The sequence below is a fragment of the Halyomorpha halys genome, unplaced genomic scaffold (genome assembly GCF_000696795.3).
Source record: "Halyomorpha halys isolate HHAL.00 unplaced genomic scaffold, Hhal_1.1 Scaffold518.1, whole genome shotgun sequence".
NCBI lineage: Eukaryota > Metazoa > Arthropoda > Insecta > Hemiptera > Pentatomidae > Halyomorpha > Halyomorpha halys.
In genome coordinates this window covers 300,605-319,561 of record NW_027110901.1, presented here as the reverse complement: position 1 = coordinate 319,561, position 18,957 = coordinate 300,605, and the positions used below count along the sequence as shown (strand labels likewise).

Below are 18,957 nucleotides of genomic sequence, written 5' to 3'. Positions count from 1 at the left end.
TTTGATTTTATATTAAAAAGTTTTATTTAAACAAAAATAAAGATCTCTTTCATGTACAAATTTAACAATAATCAAAAATATCATAAAAATGTATAAATTTCAACAAACTACAAGTACAATAAATTCTCTTACACTGATTCTTAATCACAATACAACAATAACAATAAGTAGTGATAAAAATTTTAAATAAAATTTGTTAAGGAAGGTATGCCTCTCCGAAACTCCTTGTTCAATTAAGGTATATCATAATTTAACCTTATGAAGGAATGATTTAAAATCCAAACATAATTCCATTATAATAAGCTACTATTATATATTATAGTTATCCCATAATAGTTTATTTGAAATCAGAACAATTTTTTACAATGCAACCTTATTGCTATAAATCTGTGACATTAAGCCCCGATGATTTACAAAACTTATAAATTATATATTTTTATAAAATAAATTAGTATAAGAAGTAATAAATAATTTCTCTTACAGAACTTTAGAATTAAAGCTAAAAAATTTTCCTTGGTTTTAAAAGCCAAAGATTTATCATAATAAAAAATAAATTACATATACAGGCAAATATTTTCACAGGATATGTAAAAAGAGAAACGTCATCCTTAAATGACAATGGTAGAAAATTATAGAGTACATTAAAATAATTAGTATCTAAAAGACAATTTGTGGACCCATAAAGAATTTCAATCATCTCATATTTTGATAATAATTTTTTTGTGCTGACAATCATCTTCTGAAAAAGTTTGAGGCATTTATATTTACAAGTTTTATAAAAAATATATTATTGGAACAAAAGTCTATATACACTTACAAAGTTGATTACATTCATACTAAATTAATACACCCTATTAAATAATAATGTTATTTTAAGTTTTTTTGGAGCTATATAACAAATAATTATATCCCAGGACAAAATACAGCATTCATTTGAAAAATATAATTGAATAATGATTATTGTGGAAATAATTCATTCAATGGGTTCAGGAAAAAGCAAAATTAACACAGTTAATGTGAAATAATTATGAAATTTTGTAATTGAGGACTTCGTTAAAAAAAAAAAATTTACATGATAGAACCCTGCTAGTAAACAAACCGTACTAAATAATAAATTAACAAAGCATTTAATAAATTAATTCAGTAGGCTTAGACTGCAGAAACATTCTAACAATGATGTTCTGCTGTATTTAATCACTATACAAAATTTTAAGTAGTAACTGTCATTTAATATTTAAACTTATTAAAGTTGAGATACCCCTCCACCTTCTAAAAAGCTCCTTAATAAATAATAAATCTATTAAAAACGTGATCGTTCATGATTAAAAAAAAAAAGTTTACTTTTCTAATCAAAGCTAGATACAAAATGAATTTTAACAAATTGGGAAATGTTTCTTCTGCAGGTGGTATACATTTTTCCAATAACCACATGACCAATGGAGTGGGGAAATGGGTTTTTAACCTTGTGGTGGGAGGGCCAAACCACTTATACCTTCTAAAAATAAGAAAACAAATGATTAGGATTTAACATGTGTGCAGATAAGTGAAATAAGATTTACATAATCAACAGAAACTTTTACAAATAAATCACAATTTATAACTAAACAAAAACACAGACTACAATGTTCTCAGAAAAAAAAATTAATTCGAAAATATAATATATCATACCAAGAATAAAGGAAGATAAGAAGATGGGAAATATATATATATCGATGAATTACTTCACAGTAGTGTTAAGTACATTTCCACTAACTTTATGAAAAATACAATTAAAGTTTATAATTCACTTTTAGGAAAAATACAACTTTTCAATTAATTTTCTTAATAGAGAGAACCTTCAGTTGTATTTTTTATAAATTTAGTGATAAGTACTTAGCACCACTGTGAAGTAGGCCATCGATATATTATTTGTAGGTGAGAACTTAGTAATACATAATAAATCATGGATAGCTTTGTCCATTGTAATATTTAATATTTTAGGAGTAGAGAAGCAACTATATTTTCAAATAAGAGAATGCCCTAGAACATATTTCCTGAAATATGTGAAGAATACACTCAGACAGTTGCAGATCTCTAGCTAGCACATGCTCTGATTTGCCCCTGACTCAGCATTCACGGAGTGTATTTAGACTTTTGTTACTGACTGTAGACCTGATTTTTACTTATTTCATACAATTTTTAATTCATAGGTAACAAACGGTATTACATAAAATACCTGATATAAATATAACTTAAAACAAACTTAAACAGTATTAGATCCAATTTTCATTTTTATTAAAATTAAATCTATTTCCTTTTAGGATTAAAAAGATTCTAGTTACAAAAGCCAAAACTTATTTAGTATACTCAATTAGGAATTTTATATAACGGTGTAAAGGAATGCACTAAGTTCATAATATCTAAGTAATGAATATAAGGAATTTTAAAATATGAACTTTTCATGACATGTTAAAAACCTATTGATAATAACAAAAAGAAAATAAGTTAAGAGAAATCTGGAGTTTAATTAAATTGTCCATATGTCAATCACAAAAATTTTTTGGTTTACAATTTTAATGGTATGAAACCGGTTATAAAAATGAAAATGCCGTTATAATGATCATTTATATCAATTAATCAAATTTTAAAAATTAAGAATTGTAAAAAAAAAATTGAAGAATTTAGTTTTTGATACAGGACTTCATCTCATTATTCTTAATAAAAGTAATTAATTTAACTTGCCTATTTTTTTCTATAACTGTTGTCGATATAATGTCATGTACAATTATACACTTTGGTTTATAAATAGTGATATCACAGAGAATAGTAATATCAAGAAAAAGATTTTTTTTTTTTAAATCTGTACATATTTGATTTGTTCGATTGAGAGATAAGTAAAATGCTATCCCTAGAGCTAGAACTAATATACATAGGGAAACAAGATCAGCTAGGTGCTAACTACTCAAGATTTCTGAATCACTAACAGCTAGTTTAGGTCGATGGGCTTTTCCTCTCATTCTTTTCAGGAGAGAGAACAAAAGTAATGGTATAGGTGTCATCAGAGCAACACTTACAGGAACAACTACAAACATAAAAAAAAATGTGCAATATTAATCAAATACAATGATATTATTAACATCATAACACATTAAAATTTTAGCTCATTCACAATAAAAAGAGGTATTATAAAATAAAATTAATTTAATCAAAAATTTTCATTTTAAGTCTGTTTTCCATTTGATTAATCTGTTTAAGGAAGACAGTATTGTATAAGGTACAATGTTTTGTTGTAATAAACTTAATTAACTATGATTTGTGTCTATTAAATATTAGGTACTCAAGGATGAATAAATTAATTAAAAACAGGTGTATAAAAACCAATTGAACTCAACGGGAAGAAAATTAAGGGTTAGATCAGTAACAGCTTACATTTTCGACTACCTACTAATTTGATTCCTGGAAGGTTTTAACAGACCAAAAATTCCCAATACTATGAATCATATTTAGAGATCCTTTAAATCTCCCAAGCTTTGTAGTTAAAGGAAAAGATTAGAGTGTTTCGATTTTTGATATTTTGGTCGAATAAAGGAGCGGAATTTCAGTGTTCAGGCTATTTTATATTCTGTTGTGATTTAAATTGCTATTAACTAAATCGTCTTTGCTGCTTTAGTGCAACTACTCAACCTCCACTAGCTTACTACCAGTGATGCAGTGAGAGGATTATGTTGGGATCTCGAAGAGCCTTGCTCTGCCCCTCATGCATTGGAGATAGAGTGGGTTCGGATCAAGAGTGTGAACAATGTACATAATATTGTAAATGTAATTAGTGATTATTTATTTATTTTATTGTAATATTAGTTCAAAATTTTACTTATTTTAATTTATCCTAATTACTTCATGTACATATTTTGATTATTGTTAAATTAAAATAAATTGTATTCAATTTGAGTCTCAAAACACTCTTTCTTTCTTTAAAAGTCCAACGTTTTGGCCTTTTCCTAAAGAACAATGTCAAATACAAATTTACACTGATATCAATCATTTAAATTATTTTTGCAGGCTATTCAGCCTAGGTCATCAATTTCATTCAAATTTACCATATTTTGTCTCTATTCACATTAAATATTATAACTTTTAATTACAAATCAATTTAAAACAATTATCACTTTATTATCACAACCTTTACAATAATTAATAATAACCATAACCAGTCTCAAGAAAGTGAAAAAATTATATATATAATTGTTATATTCATTTTATTTATCTTTCGCCTTATATACATATCAAGATTTTATAATTATTATTTATTTTTATAATTATTTTCATTTATTTAAAAATTTTAGAATGAATATAATCATTTATCTCTATACTTATTGCCCAAGGTTGTTGCAGATTGCATTATTTATTAATAAATAAATATTAAATAAAAAAAAATCAACTAAATCATTTTAAAAACCAGATAGTAGACCAACCTGTTGTAATATCTGAGTCAGGTTGAGGCAGACAGGTACGAAGAAGAAATATTGAGATGCCAGTATTCTGTACTCCTGTTTCTATAGTTATTGCCAGTATATTTTCATTAGGTTGATTCAATAAGTAAGAAATGAGCCAACCGGAGAAGTAACCAATCCAAGGCAATAACATACCGCCCAAAATAATCTGTTAAAAGTAGAATGAATTACAAATTTATATATTAGTAATTCGATAAAAGAATAAAAAATTAATTTCCATTTTAGAAAAAAAATATTCAAGTACCTGCCAGCTGAAAAACTTAAATAGATAGAAATTTGTGATCACTGCAAAACAGATAATGAATCCTATCAATAAAACGGAGAATAGTTTCAAAAATCTGACCATGAAGGCTGACAGCCTTTTGAAATAAACCTGAAACAATTATAACACAAATTTACAAAAAGAATTAAAAATGTCAATTATAACAATATTTTAATTTATTATTATTATTTTTTTTAAGGGATCGAATTCCAAAACAACCCGTCTATTTTCCAAATCATTCTTTGTTCTTCATCAGCACCCCTGACCAACTTTTCATTACATAAAATTGACTCAACAATCAACAATATACACACCAGTTGACATGTGATTCAATTAAATTTATTTTGGAAGAGATCCAATCATATCACAATAATCTAGTATGAAAAACATTCAACAAAAAAATAGGAAAATAGCCTTGACTGATTGTGGAACTCAACACCACATTCGTTGAATTTTAAGAAATGGCCACTGAAGAATATGAGCAGCCCGCTCTTTAACTATAACTGTAATTAAGATAAATTAGTTATGCTGAGAGAAAATTTGGGCAAAAATTAGTTATAGTTGAAATTAATAGCTAAAATTGTCATGGATACAATATTTATTTATCAATGGTTCATTCATGAATAAGGGTCGTATCCATGGTAGTTTTAGCTATTAGTTTCAGCAATAGCTAATTTTTGCCTATCTTTGGTTCAGAGTTGATATAATATTAAATTAAACTCCATACTAAAGATCAGCAGAGAAATGGCATTCACATTCAGTACCCCTTTGGGAACCACTGCTCTAGATGAACTATTTAGTATTTCAGATAGATGAACTATTAATATTTCAAACTTATAATATATATACAAAGAGTGGTAATCTTAAACTGTGTGCTCAAATAGAGAACGAGTTATTGGTGAACGTTCATAAATCTCAAATAGACAGTGCATGTCGATTTGAAAATATTTCACGGGCAACGAAGATCTTAGTAAACAAACAACTATATCTGACAGTCATGGAACTTAGAAGACAATAAAGCAGTAAGGTATTAAAATTGTTAATGGGTTACAAAGGCAAACAAAATTTAGTACACTAAATATTATTTGAAATTTAGCCAATATAATAATTTTAAAATTATCATAAATAATTTTTCTTTTATTTATATAATAATAAAAAGTTAACTAGATAGAAAGACGTGCAATACCTGAATTCCAAAACCGATAAGTAGGCAGACCAATGGTGTAACGCCCGATGAAAAAAGTTTTTCAAATGGTACTTCCATTTGCCTTTCAGCAAATATTGATCCACCAAGAGTCAAAACCCACAATGGAATAAAACCTAAAACAATTAAGTACCAAATGAAAATTAATTAAGCAAAATTTACTTATCAAATATTGAAAATTTGAAATTTGGATATAATAATATACAATCTGATCACAAAAGTAAATATCAATGAAAAAATAGTAATTTAAAGTTTTTATGATACTGAACACTCAGTATGACAGTGGATAAGGCTGAAAAGCTGTTATCTTAATTATTATTAGATACTGGTTAAACCCTCACTACGCTGATAAGGAAAAACTAAGCTCAAACTGGTCTTGTACAAACAGTAGGAGTTTACTAAACAAGTGCCCTAGTCATCAAAGTTTGGAAAAAACAAAATTTAACCATTAGTGTCTTGGCAATAAGTGTTCAGTACTATTTTTCTTTTAATTATTGTTTTCAAAATCCAAAATATAAATTGTAAAACCTTACCAAATGAAGCAAGTGTGCTAACAGCTGTCATAGTAATACTTAAATCCAAATTCCCTCCAAGAGTAAATGTCCAGATGTTAGAAGCACCACCAGCAGGCGCAATCCCAGTGAAGAAGAGACCCAATCGCAAGGTTGGTGAATCAGGAAAAAAATATAATCCCAAAGCATAACTAACCTGTCAAAAACAATATAATATATTTTTTTCTTATTCTCAAATTATAATTATTAATTTTAAATTTAATACAACAGCTTATACAAAATGATAATAGAAACACCACCTAAATCAAATTTTATCTTGAGCTAGAAAATTATATTACACTTCTCCTTTCACTCACAATAAGAACAGTGGGTCTGTCAGTTCTAGTAACATTTGTTTATTTACTTTTCATATTGTATCATATATTCAATACAATGCATTTATTACAATAATTATTGAAGAGATGGTCGGGGATGTAGTCAGCAAAGATACACAAATAAACCAAAATTTATTTATTTGTGCCAAGGTTTCGTCGACCTGAATTTCAGGCCTTCATCTGCGCTGAAAAAAACACAACAAAAATGAGATAACAACCTTAATTCAGAGAAACATAAAAATAAAATAATAACAAACAAACTTAAAATAAGAGATAAATAATAATAAATTAATTAGATAGAAGTTGATACAAATAGAAGATAAAATATGATATTGTAGAGGCAAGAATTATACAAAATAAATGATAAAAAAATAGTACTGAAGTAAATAAAGAGATAAACATAATAAAAGGTGTGGAAAAAAATGTAAATGATGAGTAATTGAGTTAACATAATAAAATATGTAAGTAATTATTAGAGATATATAAAAATTGAAAACAAATTTAAATTAACATAATGAAATGTGGGAAAGAAAATGATATATAAGATACATATATAAAGAAAATGGCCAAAAAGAAAATGGAATGTATGTTACAATGGATAAAATATACACAGTAATATGGGTGAGAAAAAGAATAATAAGCTAAAATAAATAATGTCGGGAAAAGTGAATTTGTATAAATTACTATCCACTTGATTTATTGTTATCAATATTTCCAAGTTTGTTTGTTATTATTTTATTTATATTTTATATTTCTCTTAATTGTGTTGGTTATTTCAATTTTTTTTTTTCAGTCCTGAAATTCAGGTCGAAATATCGACACAAATAAATAAGTTTTGTTTATTTGTACATCTTTTCATTATACCAGTCGACGGCCAACTATTAACAGCTTATTACAATAATTACTTATTTATTTACAAGAAAATTAGTTCATAACACTAAAACATAACTCAAATAAATATTGCTACAGATCCCTCAGACCCACTGTAGCGTTAAGGATTAATCCTCAAATGCATGAAATCAATGGACAGGATAAAATGAGAAAAATTAATACATGAATTTTTTATATATCTTAAAATATAAGTATTTAAATAACAAAATATAAATCCATCAAAATTTAATTTCATTATATATAATCTTTTCACTCTGTTGAGTCTGGTTATTATTGTTCAAATAAAATCAATTGTATCCAAATTAAAGTCTTAAAACATTCTTTATTTTCTCAAAAGTCCAACGTTTCGGCCAATTCGGCCATCCTCAAGGACAATCTTAAATACCAATTTGCACTTACATAAATTATTTAAAAATTTTGTCCAAGACAAACATTATAATAGCAAGGTGTAATTGAGTTAAATTGATTATAATTAAAAGTTTAATAATAATGAAATAATGACAAAATAGGTTAATTTTGGCTGAAACTAGTGACCTGGGCAGAATAGCCTTAAGAAAATGTTTTAAATAATTTATGTGAGTGTTAATTGGTTTTTGAGATTGCCCTTGAGGATGGCTTAATTTGCCAAAGCGTAGGACTTCTGAGAAAATAAAGAATTGTTTGAAACTTTAATATCATAGTTAAAGAACAAGTCAATAATTATAAAAGGTATAAATAAAGAGTTTTCTACCAAAAGTTAATACACCTACTTCTGAAAATTAAAGGTTTCTTTTGACAAATTAAAAATCTTAAAAACAAAAATTATTCAGTTTATTTCATGTAAATTTTCTCTTGTCATAGCTGTTACAAATCGACACTTTAAATAAAAATTTTAGCTTATCTAAATTAGATGCTCCTATAATAATAAATATCAAAAAAGGTGATATATTGAATCTGTAAAGAAAAATCTAAATGTATACATATTTCCCATCATTCATTATTTAGAACAGCTAAATGAAAATAAAGGAAAAATATGTCTAAATATGATGAAGCTATAAAAATAATTACTTACAAGAGGCAATATTAAAAAATGGCAAATGAGGCCAATCAAAGGTCCGATTGGTCTAACAATCGCATCTTTAAGTCTATTTGTATCCAATGTACATCCAAAATTTACGAATATAACAGCCACCAGAACAACCACAGTTACTGTAAAGATGGTATCAACTACTCTTGGTTTCCGAATAACATGCACAACTAATTCATTGGATGTTAACTCACAATCAGTACCTAAATAAAAAAAATGAACTAAATTACAATTTTGGAAGTTAATTGAATTTTATGAGATAAAATGAAAAATGAGCTTAAAAACTGATAGCTGTTTGTTTAGGTAAAATCAAGCTGAAATAAATAATTATTTGTTTATTTTTTAATAACATTAATATGCTAACAACTAAAAAGCTTATTTGTCAAGATCATTTATCACAGGAAAGATGATGATTCTGAAATTATTATTACATAAATACTTTGAAAATATTTTGAATGCCATTATTTATGAGGACTTCATAAGAATTTGTCTATAAAATTTCAATTTTAAGTTTTACCTGTTTCTTAGGGTATAAAAAGTTGGGAATGTGGTAGTTATTTTAAGCCAAATATTCATTGAAATCCTTCTAAGAGAATTTCTGATCAAATCAAATAGAAAAAAATTAAGAAAGCAAATTTTAATCTAGGATTTATTGTCCCATAAGAAAAAAAGTAGTGTTAACAGTATATACATTTGCCAGAGAGACAACTGATAAAATTTTGAATTCCAATAAAAATAATAATATCAATCTAATAAGTCAAGAGAGGGAATTGAGCAGGTGACACTTGAAAGTAAATCCATGTTTTTGTGTGTATGGATCAGGAACAGGTTTACCAGACAATTGGCAATAAAGGTATTTTAATTTTTTAATTAAAATATTTTTTTTATCTAAAGATAAATCTATTTTTCATGTTATCCATAGTCAATGACAGAAGGATTTCTTGATATACATACATTCATTTTAAAAGTGTAACAGTAAACTAAGCAAATGAAATTTACCTTTAGCTGGGTCACTTAGACAAAGTTTTATCGATGTGTGTCCAAGATAACTTCCTGATACATTGAAAGAACCATGAACTAATCCTTTATGTCTTTTTAAAATTTGTATTTGACCAGCATTGGCTATATCTGTATTAGTGACTATACATGATAAATTGTAGCCTTCAAAACCATTAACAGGAGAGAAAGAAAAATTAACTTCCTTGGTCTCGGATATAATTAAATCGGAGATCACTGATGGGTTGAACAACACAGTCATTGGTGGTTTTGTATTTTTGTAAAGAGCCTTGGTTTGCTTTGTGGTAAGGTGACAAGCAGCGAACCAGAGAGGTGCAAGAGATATCATATATAAAAGAATTATGTGAAGAGGCCATAATGGACACATGATCTGAAAAACACAAACATAAAAAATATAAATTGATTGTGGAAAATGGAATGGGTAATAGTCAAGCTCGAATAGCACAAAAACTGTTTATTCTGCTATTTTTTACCTTCAATCATTGTCACCCTTTTTTCTAATGTAAAAAATATTCATTTCTACTTAAATAGTATCCTCCGCATTTGAGCGTTCATAATGAACACATAATTACTTACATACAGAACTAAATTGAAATTAATTCTCAGTATAATCACTAAAAAATGTACTTGCATCAGTTAAAACATATATAACCACCCCCCCTCTTATTCTTGTTCTAGCCACTATATTTTTAAAAATTATATGACTATATTAGACATGTAAGAGGTAGAATGCTTTTACATTAAGTTGTATACACCGATGTATAGTAAAGAATACATAGCAATTTTATTTTATTTTATATAGTATTACATTGTATAAATCGTATATATATTCTATTCCCATAGATATACAAGATATTTTTTGTTATTATTTAGATAGTATTTTTAATTTTTTTCTAGTTTAATTGTATCAGTATCAAGAATTATTTTCCCCTTATACATAATTATTTATAATTGTGAAATATATATTTTTATACATCCTTGCCTACTCTATTTGTATAGCGGCTTAGTCCAAGGACAAATAAATAAATACTGATTGCCACCCAGACTAGCTTACAATTAACTAATAATCTTACAGGAAAATAAATGATCCAATGAAGATTATTCATAAAGATCTGAAAGAGTATATTAAGGGTGAATAACAAATGTATGATTTAAATTCTTGATGAGAACCTAATGGCTAGGTTTTAGCACTGCATTGTTTGCACAGCTCACTATTGCTAATTTAAATATTTGGCAACACAATAACAAATAGAAAATTAAAATATAGGAAACACATTATGGTCCCTGCAAAATGTTAATAGATCTTCAGTTCAAATTGTCAAATAAATATTTAGACTGCATCTAGTGTCAAATGAGAAAAAAAAGTTTGGACAGTTACTATCCAGCTATGACAACAATTTTGAGGCGCTGTTTTGTGGCGCGGTAGAGTGGTTGAGAAAAACTGGTTCATAAAATAACTTAATAACTATAAATAAGATCAATGATTTTAAAATATCTAAAGGCTTGAAATTCATTAATTTTCATGGACATTGACACAAAGCTGAATTATTGGAGACATTTGTTTCCGCCACATGGAATGTAATAAATTCAAAGTGATTTTTTTTTCAATCATCAATCAAAAACTCAAGATCTTGAAAATTGAAATAATCTCAATGATGAGTTTTATGGGGACTAAATACAATTTTTTTTCTCTGATAAGTGACAGCTCTGTCTGATAACTTTGAAGTGCTTTTGGACTTATTTTATTAAAATAAAATTCAAATCGTTGTCACTGATTATTTTTTTAAAATCCTCTGAGAATTATCATACAACAAAATTAATTATTATGAGCACAATATCCATATCATAAAAAGATGCCAGTATACAAAAAACACCTAATAATAATAACAAATCGGTTTAGTACAATCTTAAATTTCTGTTAAACTTACGTTAAAAGAAGCAATCCGGATGAACAAGAAAAGTAAAAGTACGTGAATGATGAAATACTATCCAAGGAAGATTGACGTGAAAGAGCTTAGTAATAGATTAATAACTCCAACAAGCTCTGGAATAACGGGGCTTTTGCGGGTATTTTAATTTAAACCAATGAACATTTTTTACAACTTTTATAAGAACTAAAAACACAAATTTGTTAAAATTTAAACGATTTTGGAGCGAATCACCCTATCTACGATTTGATTTGGCAGGCATTCTGGGAATATTATGTGACGCAGAAATTTATACGGATTTTCCTCATAATCATAATAAAAAATAATAAATACCCTAGATTGAAAAAAGTGAACCTACTTTTGAAAGGAAAATCAATATCTACACAACATTGTATTTTAAAATGGATAATTGAAATTCACCACGAAATATTACGAATGGGTTCTATCTAGTGAAAAGATGACAGATAATTGTGAGGAATTTACCACAAAATATTACGAATGGGTCCTATCTTATGAAAAGAAGATTATAATAAAGATCAGTATTGTCTGTCTTACTATTAATATTTAAATATTCCTGAGAGGGAATCTTCTCAAAATAATCTTTTCTATTTTGTTCACATGTTTCTCTCTAAATGGATTCTTTTCCTTTTTCTCAAACAGTTATAATTGTGAGTATACCAGTATGATAAATTATTAAGGTAAGGTGCTGTTTTTTCTTCTTCGGAGGATAAGATAAATAAAATAAAAAATCTTTTCATTAGTTGATAAGGGCGCCTAGTATAATCGTTACCCCTAAAGGCACAGCTTAAAACAAGAATCCAAGTTGAAGCCCTCAAAATGTTATCAAGGTCAGCACTTTTCTTTGCAAATTGACCCAACTGCTTCTGCCACCATCGTAGCTGCTCTGAAGAAGGACGGCATCAAGGTTAATCCATGATGCCATTGTCATGTCCTTCCAGAAGGGCAAGAAGAGCAGGCTACCCCAGCAGTTCGTTGTGGATGGTAAGGGCCGGAAACTCTCTAACAGCATCCTCTACCTCGGCGTGACTCTCGACATGCATCTCACCTTCTCCAGTCACGTCAGGGAGAGACTTAAGCTGGCCTGACAGAAGTCGTATAGGCTCTATTACTTGCTCACTTCATAGCAGGTCTCGCTTCGACTCAAGCTGAAAATCTACAAGGCCATCATAGCCCGACTCTGCTCTATGGCGCACCACTCATGCGACACCTCTACAAGACCACACTGCACCAAACTGCAGAATTCCGAAAAATTCAGAGCTTCTAGAATTCCCTCCTTCGGCGAATAGTCAGAGGAACCACACTCCAGCGTGCCAGGAATAGAGTAATCAGTGAGGAGCTCCAACTCCCTTCTGTGCCGGAATTCATAGGCCGTAGGCACATCAAATTCTGTGATGGGCTGAAAGCCTGTGCCAATCTCCTATTCCGAGAGATCACCTCTCCACTCAGACCTGGGAGGTGGCAAAGCCCGCTCCGGTCCTCTTGGTCGACGTCCTCGCCGAGGGAAGGAGTTCTGGCTCTGCAGCCTGAAGTCACACCTCAACAACACCAACCGAAATGGTCCCCCCCCCATTCTCTGTTAGCCCCCCGGCTATCATGCCACTCATGTACAAACCACCTCCAGTGGACAATGTTTTCTTCATCTTATAATGCCATCAGGCAAAACAAGAAAAAATGTAAATATGTGTATACATAATTTTCCAAGGTTAAGTAAAATGTATATAATTGAAATTGATTGGAAATAAATAAATAGGAGGTTAGAAAAAAAAATGCAAATTGACTCATACGAACGGACTTACGAGTCATAAAAGTTATGACTTATGTTTTACGGCAACATAACTTTTATGACTCGTAAGTCCGTTAGTATGGGTCAATTTTCAAAGAAAAGCCAGCACCTTGATAACGTTTTGAGGGCTTCAACTTGGTTTCTTGTTTTAAGTTGTGCCTTTAGGGGTTACAATTATACTAGGCGCCCTTATCAACTTCTCAAAAGAGTTTTTTTATTTTTTTTTAAATAGAAAACTATTTTCCTCTAAACTCATAAAATATTGAAATTGTTAACATTTTGTAACAAAAGTCTGAGTCCTGTTTCATTTCAAATTACAGTTAATTAGTAGTCCTTTTGACAAACCTCATATAGGTCCCTGACATATGTATGATCGTAAGTAGTAACTATTGGTGGAAGGATGATGGCGAATAGTGTTCGAATGAAATCTCATAGCTCCACTATATCATTCGAATTGTCCTTAGGAACCTATAAAATAATAAAAATTAGTAAGTACCAAAATATTGGAAAATTAATGATTGAGCGTGTGTAATTAATCGACGAAGATAGTCTGGGTGCGGTCATAAAGGAACTCAAATAGTTCGAAACTATTTATTAAGCGCCTAAGTTACGCCCTACATTGCAGGGCTTCATCGAGGATTAAAAAAGATACAAAAACTAAAAATATTGTAAAAAATGTAAGAGTATAAGTACCAATAATTTAAAGTAAGAGTATAGGAACCAAATAATTTTATATTTCATAGTTCCCAATTTCCTATAAGTAGTTAAAAACTATTTCTAAACACTCCTTTATCTTTATTTAATTTTTTTTTCTTACTCTAAAGTTATGTCAGGTTTAGTTTTTCTCTGACAGTTCTTTAAATAACGTACTTCTATGGAGTGATTCGAGATATGATAACCTTATGTAAAGTTAATTCTGGCAAGGATTGATAATTTTTTTTGTATATAGCTTAGTCGATTTGGCATTTATATAATTTATTATTTATTTTGATACCACTTTATTATATTTCAATATAAACTTTTTATACCTACCATTGTAATGGCTTGTAGAACAGTTTTCAATAAGTGTTTTTATGGTAATGGTAAATTGATTATTATTGTTACAGCTAGTTGTTATTATTGTCAATTAAAATATATGCCTATTATTATTGTTATTATTATATTATTACCCATTTTTTTGTTTTAGAACGACCTGTTGGTTGGTTTTTATCTACAAGGGGCATAAAAAATTTAACTCCCCCTCCAAATTATGGAAGTGAGTATATAATTATGGTGTTATTGTTGGTAATACTTTACAGTTTTGTTTCACCCTGTTTTGGTTGAACTTTATATTATACTTAATCATTCGTTGTTTATTGAATATCTTATATACCTTTTTCAAGCATAAACAGCATTGTTTTTGTTTCAATCCAGAATTCAATGGACCCTGGTCATAATGTCAATTAAGGATTAATTAAACCAAGGTTATGATGATATGTTATGTACTCAAGTCGTAGCCAAAGTATATGATTAATTTAAGATTGAATCCTAGGATTTAAACAGCTTTTAATATAAAATATTTTAAATCACAATCTACGTTGTCATAATTTATAAATATAGAATAATTTTCAGTAGTCTATCCAGCTAACTTTAATACACTGTCTCACTTTGATTCAGAGATATTGTTTTAGTACCTAAACAACATTTAGGTCCTTAATTGGGTTGTAGTTCACTACTGTCATTTCACATGAGGTGAGGATGTGCACTCGCTTATACACAATGAGTAAATTGTTGACCGCTATTGTCAGTTACAACCTGACAGCATGAAGTGATTTGTACTTTTGTGAGCCTATAAGCGATCCGATACACGACTATCGTTAGTGTATCCTTGTAGAGGGTTCCTGTGAGTGAGAGGAAATTGACTGCTGTGATCTAATTAAAACAATAATAGTAATAGTGTAGGTTATAACCCACAAAAATATAGCATTGTATTTTAAGGTAGACTTTCGCTGGTACTAACAATTATAGTAGAAGGGAGTTTCTGCTGCTTTAATGAAAATGAACAGCCCTATTTTACTAGCACTGTTCAACAGTCTTGGTTTAGAATAATCTCCTGTCTATCCGGTCTCAACCACTCCTGAAGCAGTCTAATGATTGGCATTTCGATGGTTCTAGATTGCGTTAACATATCGGAGAATGATGATAATGGTCACCTTCCTACATTTTATTTACTTTCTTTTGCCATGTCAGATAGAGTTAAAGGAAAAATTAATTTACTGAAATTTCGTTCTAACTTAAATTTAAATATTGAAAAAACAGTTTGATCAAAATATAACATAATCTAAAGGTACTGAAAAATTTATGAGTCTAAAATCTCAAAAGGAGAAATTCAACCCCATCCTTGACATAAGGAGGCGTTTATTTGCAGGTTTTTTTTAACCATATAGGGGGTCAAATTTTCATTTCGTGGGTGTGCCACAGAAATACAAGTCGATCCCGCTGTGACTTGTGACTGCAGTCACAAGGTCAATCAAAATTAGCACTTGTTTGGCTACGAATATCCCTAATTTAACCCCATCTGCCCTTCTAATGTTAAAAGATTTTTGTGACATGTTACGAAAAAAGTAATTACTTTAATGACTTAAGGCTCGAAAAAGTAACATTTTATTATTAGTTGTTTCTTTATTAGTCACTTCAATAAATTACTGTCCAAATTGACTTATATTGAAGTAACTTATTTCTGTTACGAATTTTTAAATCAATTGTAAAGTTTTAGTTCTGTAGACTTCATCTGCAGAGTTGTTTTTATAAAAAAAAAAAAAAAAATTAAACATCAATACTAACATGAATTATCACCATTTCTGAAGTGATGAAACGACTTATCTTATAAAAACATTTTTTTGAACCTGTGAGCTATTTTAAGGTGAATTAAATGGAATACATTTTATTATTTTATCTTAGTTAGCTTTTTTATTATATTAATGATAATTACATAACAATATCATTTTTTTAAACCTGAGATAAATTTTATTTTTAAAATTAATTATTATTATTTGTTAAACATTATAATATAAGGTATGAGAAATCTATTGTTTAAATTAGCCTTTAGACAGTAACATTAAAGTTATGTTGCGACATACTTGGAAATCTCAAAATAATATGTAAAAATTATTGTGTAAGTATAATTAAGCCAATATTATCAATGAAGACTAATAAGTTATTTTGTTATTTCTAATATATATGTGTGGTAATTTATTTCATAGTATCATATTCACAATAAAATATGTTGAAACATTTGTAATGAATTGAAACCTTAAAAAATTGCAGATATTGAAATTCCTGAAAAGGGCAAACCAAAATACATGGACAAAGTTCCTCAACCTTGGGGAAATGTCAAAATGCCCAAAATGATCAAGAATTTAAGGTTCATGAGAGGACCAGAGGAAATTCATAACTCTCTCATTCATAAACAGTATGGAATAGTTGTAGGTGTCAAATTGGGTTATGATTCATTAAATTATTATGTGTATAATTTATATTATATGAAGTTTTAATTTCCTTTATACTAAATTTAACTGTGATTAACTTCAATTCCATTTTACTTTATTAATACTACTTATATTTTTGAGGCCTTAGGTGGAGGGAGATTAAAATTTGGACATTTTGAAATGATAAGATTAACTATCGGCAGAAAAATGGACACAAGTAGGATGTTCACAGTATGGAGAGTTGATCCTCCTTGGCAACCAGTGACGCGTAAGGTATTAAGCTCTTTAGTGTCTAAACATAAATAATGGTAATAGATTATTTTAAATTAAATAACTGGATTATTTATTATATTTACTTGTTTATTAGTGAGTAATTGTTTATTTATCTACCATTGGTATATGTTCAAGGATTAGTTGTTTAGAGAGAGAGAAAGTACCACTTGTCTTAAAATGAAATAAATTATAAAAGTTGTCATGAAACAGTTACCTAAAAATTATCCTAATAATAAATAAGTGAATATATTAATTAACAAACTTACAGTAATGAATAGTCTTAGCTAAGGATTTAGATTATATAGTGTATAGATTCATGGAATACATTGGAACAACTTAGTTTACCGATAACTGTTGGCAAAAATTAATTGTACTAAAACTAAATTGTTATGTTTAATATTTTTTTAATCAATGATTAGTTAATAAATAAATACTGCATTCGTAATCATTTAGGCCTAGTTTTAGATAGCACAATTAATTTTTGCCAACTGTTGGGTAAACCAAATGTGTCCTCATGGTTAAAAAAACAGGTATTTAAACTTTATTTGGGTAAAAATTACATTTTAAAAAAGAAAAAGTTGTTCCCAGGTGAGCCCCTGTGGTCAAAGTGTTAAGCAGTGATATATAACTGATTTATTTTTCTAGATCCAAAAGAAGTAAAGGAAAATAAGTTGTTGAATAATTGCTCATTATCCTAGTTATTTAACTATTTCCATTTATTAAAAAATATCTGATTATTATTTTGGTTTGCAGGGACAAGGGCAAAGAATGGGTGGAGGAAAAGGCGCTATTGATCATTATGTTACTCCTGTAAAAGCTGGTAGAGTCATTATTGAGCTTGCTGGAAAATGTGAATTTGATGAAGTATGATAATTTTTTTGTTTATTATTTTTATTCATTTTGAGGCTGTGCATCGTTCTAAGATCTCTTGGTCATTACATAGTTTGTTTAAGTGCAACTAACCATTTATTAAAAATAGCTTTTGTATAACTACATACTTTTTCAGGTTTTCTGTTTAATGGAAGTTTGTTTTCCCTTTTTATATATATATTTTAAATTTAATATTTTGAACTGGTTCCAAATAATTTACTCTTTGTGGTCAATTGATTAACTCTTTTTACCTTATTCTTATTTTTTTTGTTAATTAAAAAAAAAAAAACATCTTGTTATTGAAAAACAATAGAAATTCCAAAATTTTATTTTTATTTTCCTACCAAAAACATTTTAATAACTATAAAAACATTATTATACAAATTAATGTTAAAAATACCTTTCATTAGATTTTTGTAAATAAAAACATAAAAATAAAACATGGTAGATGTTCGATGGCCTATTTCAATCCTCTTTGAGGACCTTCATTAATTGACATAAAATTAAAACTTTTAAATGGATTAAGTTAACATTTATCTCCTTCGGTTATTATTTTTCATTTACTGTTTGAATTGAATATTTATTCATTTCTTTCAAGGCTATGGACACATATTTTTAGCTGTACTCATTTTCTGTCCTTTTTATTATAATTAAGTAATCAAAACGGAACAACTCTTCTTCTTTGCCCTAAATATATATATATTGTAATAATTTTAAAAATTTAAAAATAAAATAAAAAAGAATCTTAATAGTTTTTTAAACTTTTCTCAAATATTAGAGAATAACTTGGGTTCAAATT

At 28.3% G+C, this 18,957-nt stretch overlaps 2 protein-coding genes across 4 annotated transcripts in view; one reads left to right on the top strand and one right to left on the bottom strand.

The window, feature by feature from the left end:
- LOC106683806 (sodium-dependent organic anion transporter) lies at window positions 1–11,996 on the bottom strand. Of its 2 annotated transcripts, XM_014425503.2 has the most exons (9): window positions 11,745–11,996; window positions 9,799–10,186; window positions 8,785–9,002; window positions 6,490–6,664; window positions 5,939–6,072; window positions 4,735–4,863; window positions 4,452–4,638; window positions 2,964–3,061; window positions 1–1,495 (listed from the first exon to the last, which is right to left on the bottom strand). In XM_014425503.2, the coding sequence occupies exons 2-9, from the start codon at window positions 10,181–10,183 to the stop codon at window positions 1,487–1,489; spliced, it is 1,335 nt and encodes a 444-aa protein (XP_014280989.1). In that variant the 5' UTR covers window positions 10,184–10,186; window positions 11,745–11,996; the 3' UTR covers window positions 1–1,486. The 2 variants fall into 2 exon arrangements, with proteins under 2 accessions (XP_014280989.1, XP_014280988.1); XM_014425502.3 differs by having other exon boundaries at window positions 1–3,061.
- A 2,447-nt stretch (window positions 11,997–14,443) lies between these two features.
- The window catches only part of mRpL16 (mitochondrial ribosomal protein L16), a 6,523-nt gene continuing 2,009 nt past the window's right edge, over window positions 14,444–18,957 (top strand). The window contains exons 1-5 of one of the 2 annotated variants that reach the window (XM_067048987.1): window positions 14,444–14,624; window positions 14,735–14,803; window positions 16,855–17,012; window positions 17,157–17,288; window positions 18,042–18,152. In XM_067048987.1, the coding sequence (XP_066905088.1) occupies window positions 14,588–14,624; window positions 14,735–14,803; window positions 16,855–17,012; window positions 17,157–17,288; window positions 18,042–18,152 (507 nt within the window). In that variant the 5' untranslated portion in view covers window positions 14,444–14,587. Of the gene's footprint in view, window positions 14,631–14,734; window positions 14,804–16,854; window positions 17,013–17,156; window positions 17,289–18,041; window positions 18,153–18,957 lie in introns of both variants that reach the window. The other variant, XM_067048986.1, reaches the window with a different exon arrangement.

Bases quoted from the DNA above. Each gene is read 5' to 3' on its own strand.
- LOC106683806 (XM_014425502.3), bottom strand. From the start codon at position 10,183: ATGTGTCCATTATGGCCTCTTCACATAATTCTTTTATATATGATATCT. The intron at 9,003-9,798 runs GTAAATTTCATT...TTTTTTATTTAG, and splicing joins TCTAAGTGACCCAGCTAAAG to GTACTGATTGTGAGTTAACA. The intron at 3,062-4,451 runs GTTGGTCTACTA...TTATGTTTGTAG, and splicing joins TGACTCAGATATTACAACAG to TTGTTCCTGTAAGTGTTGCT.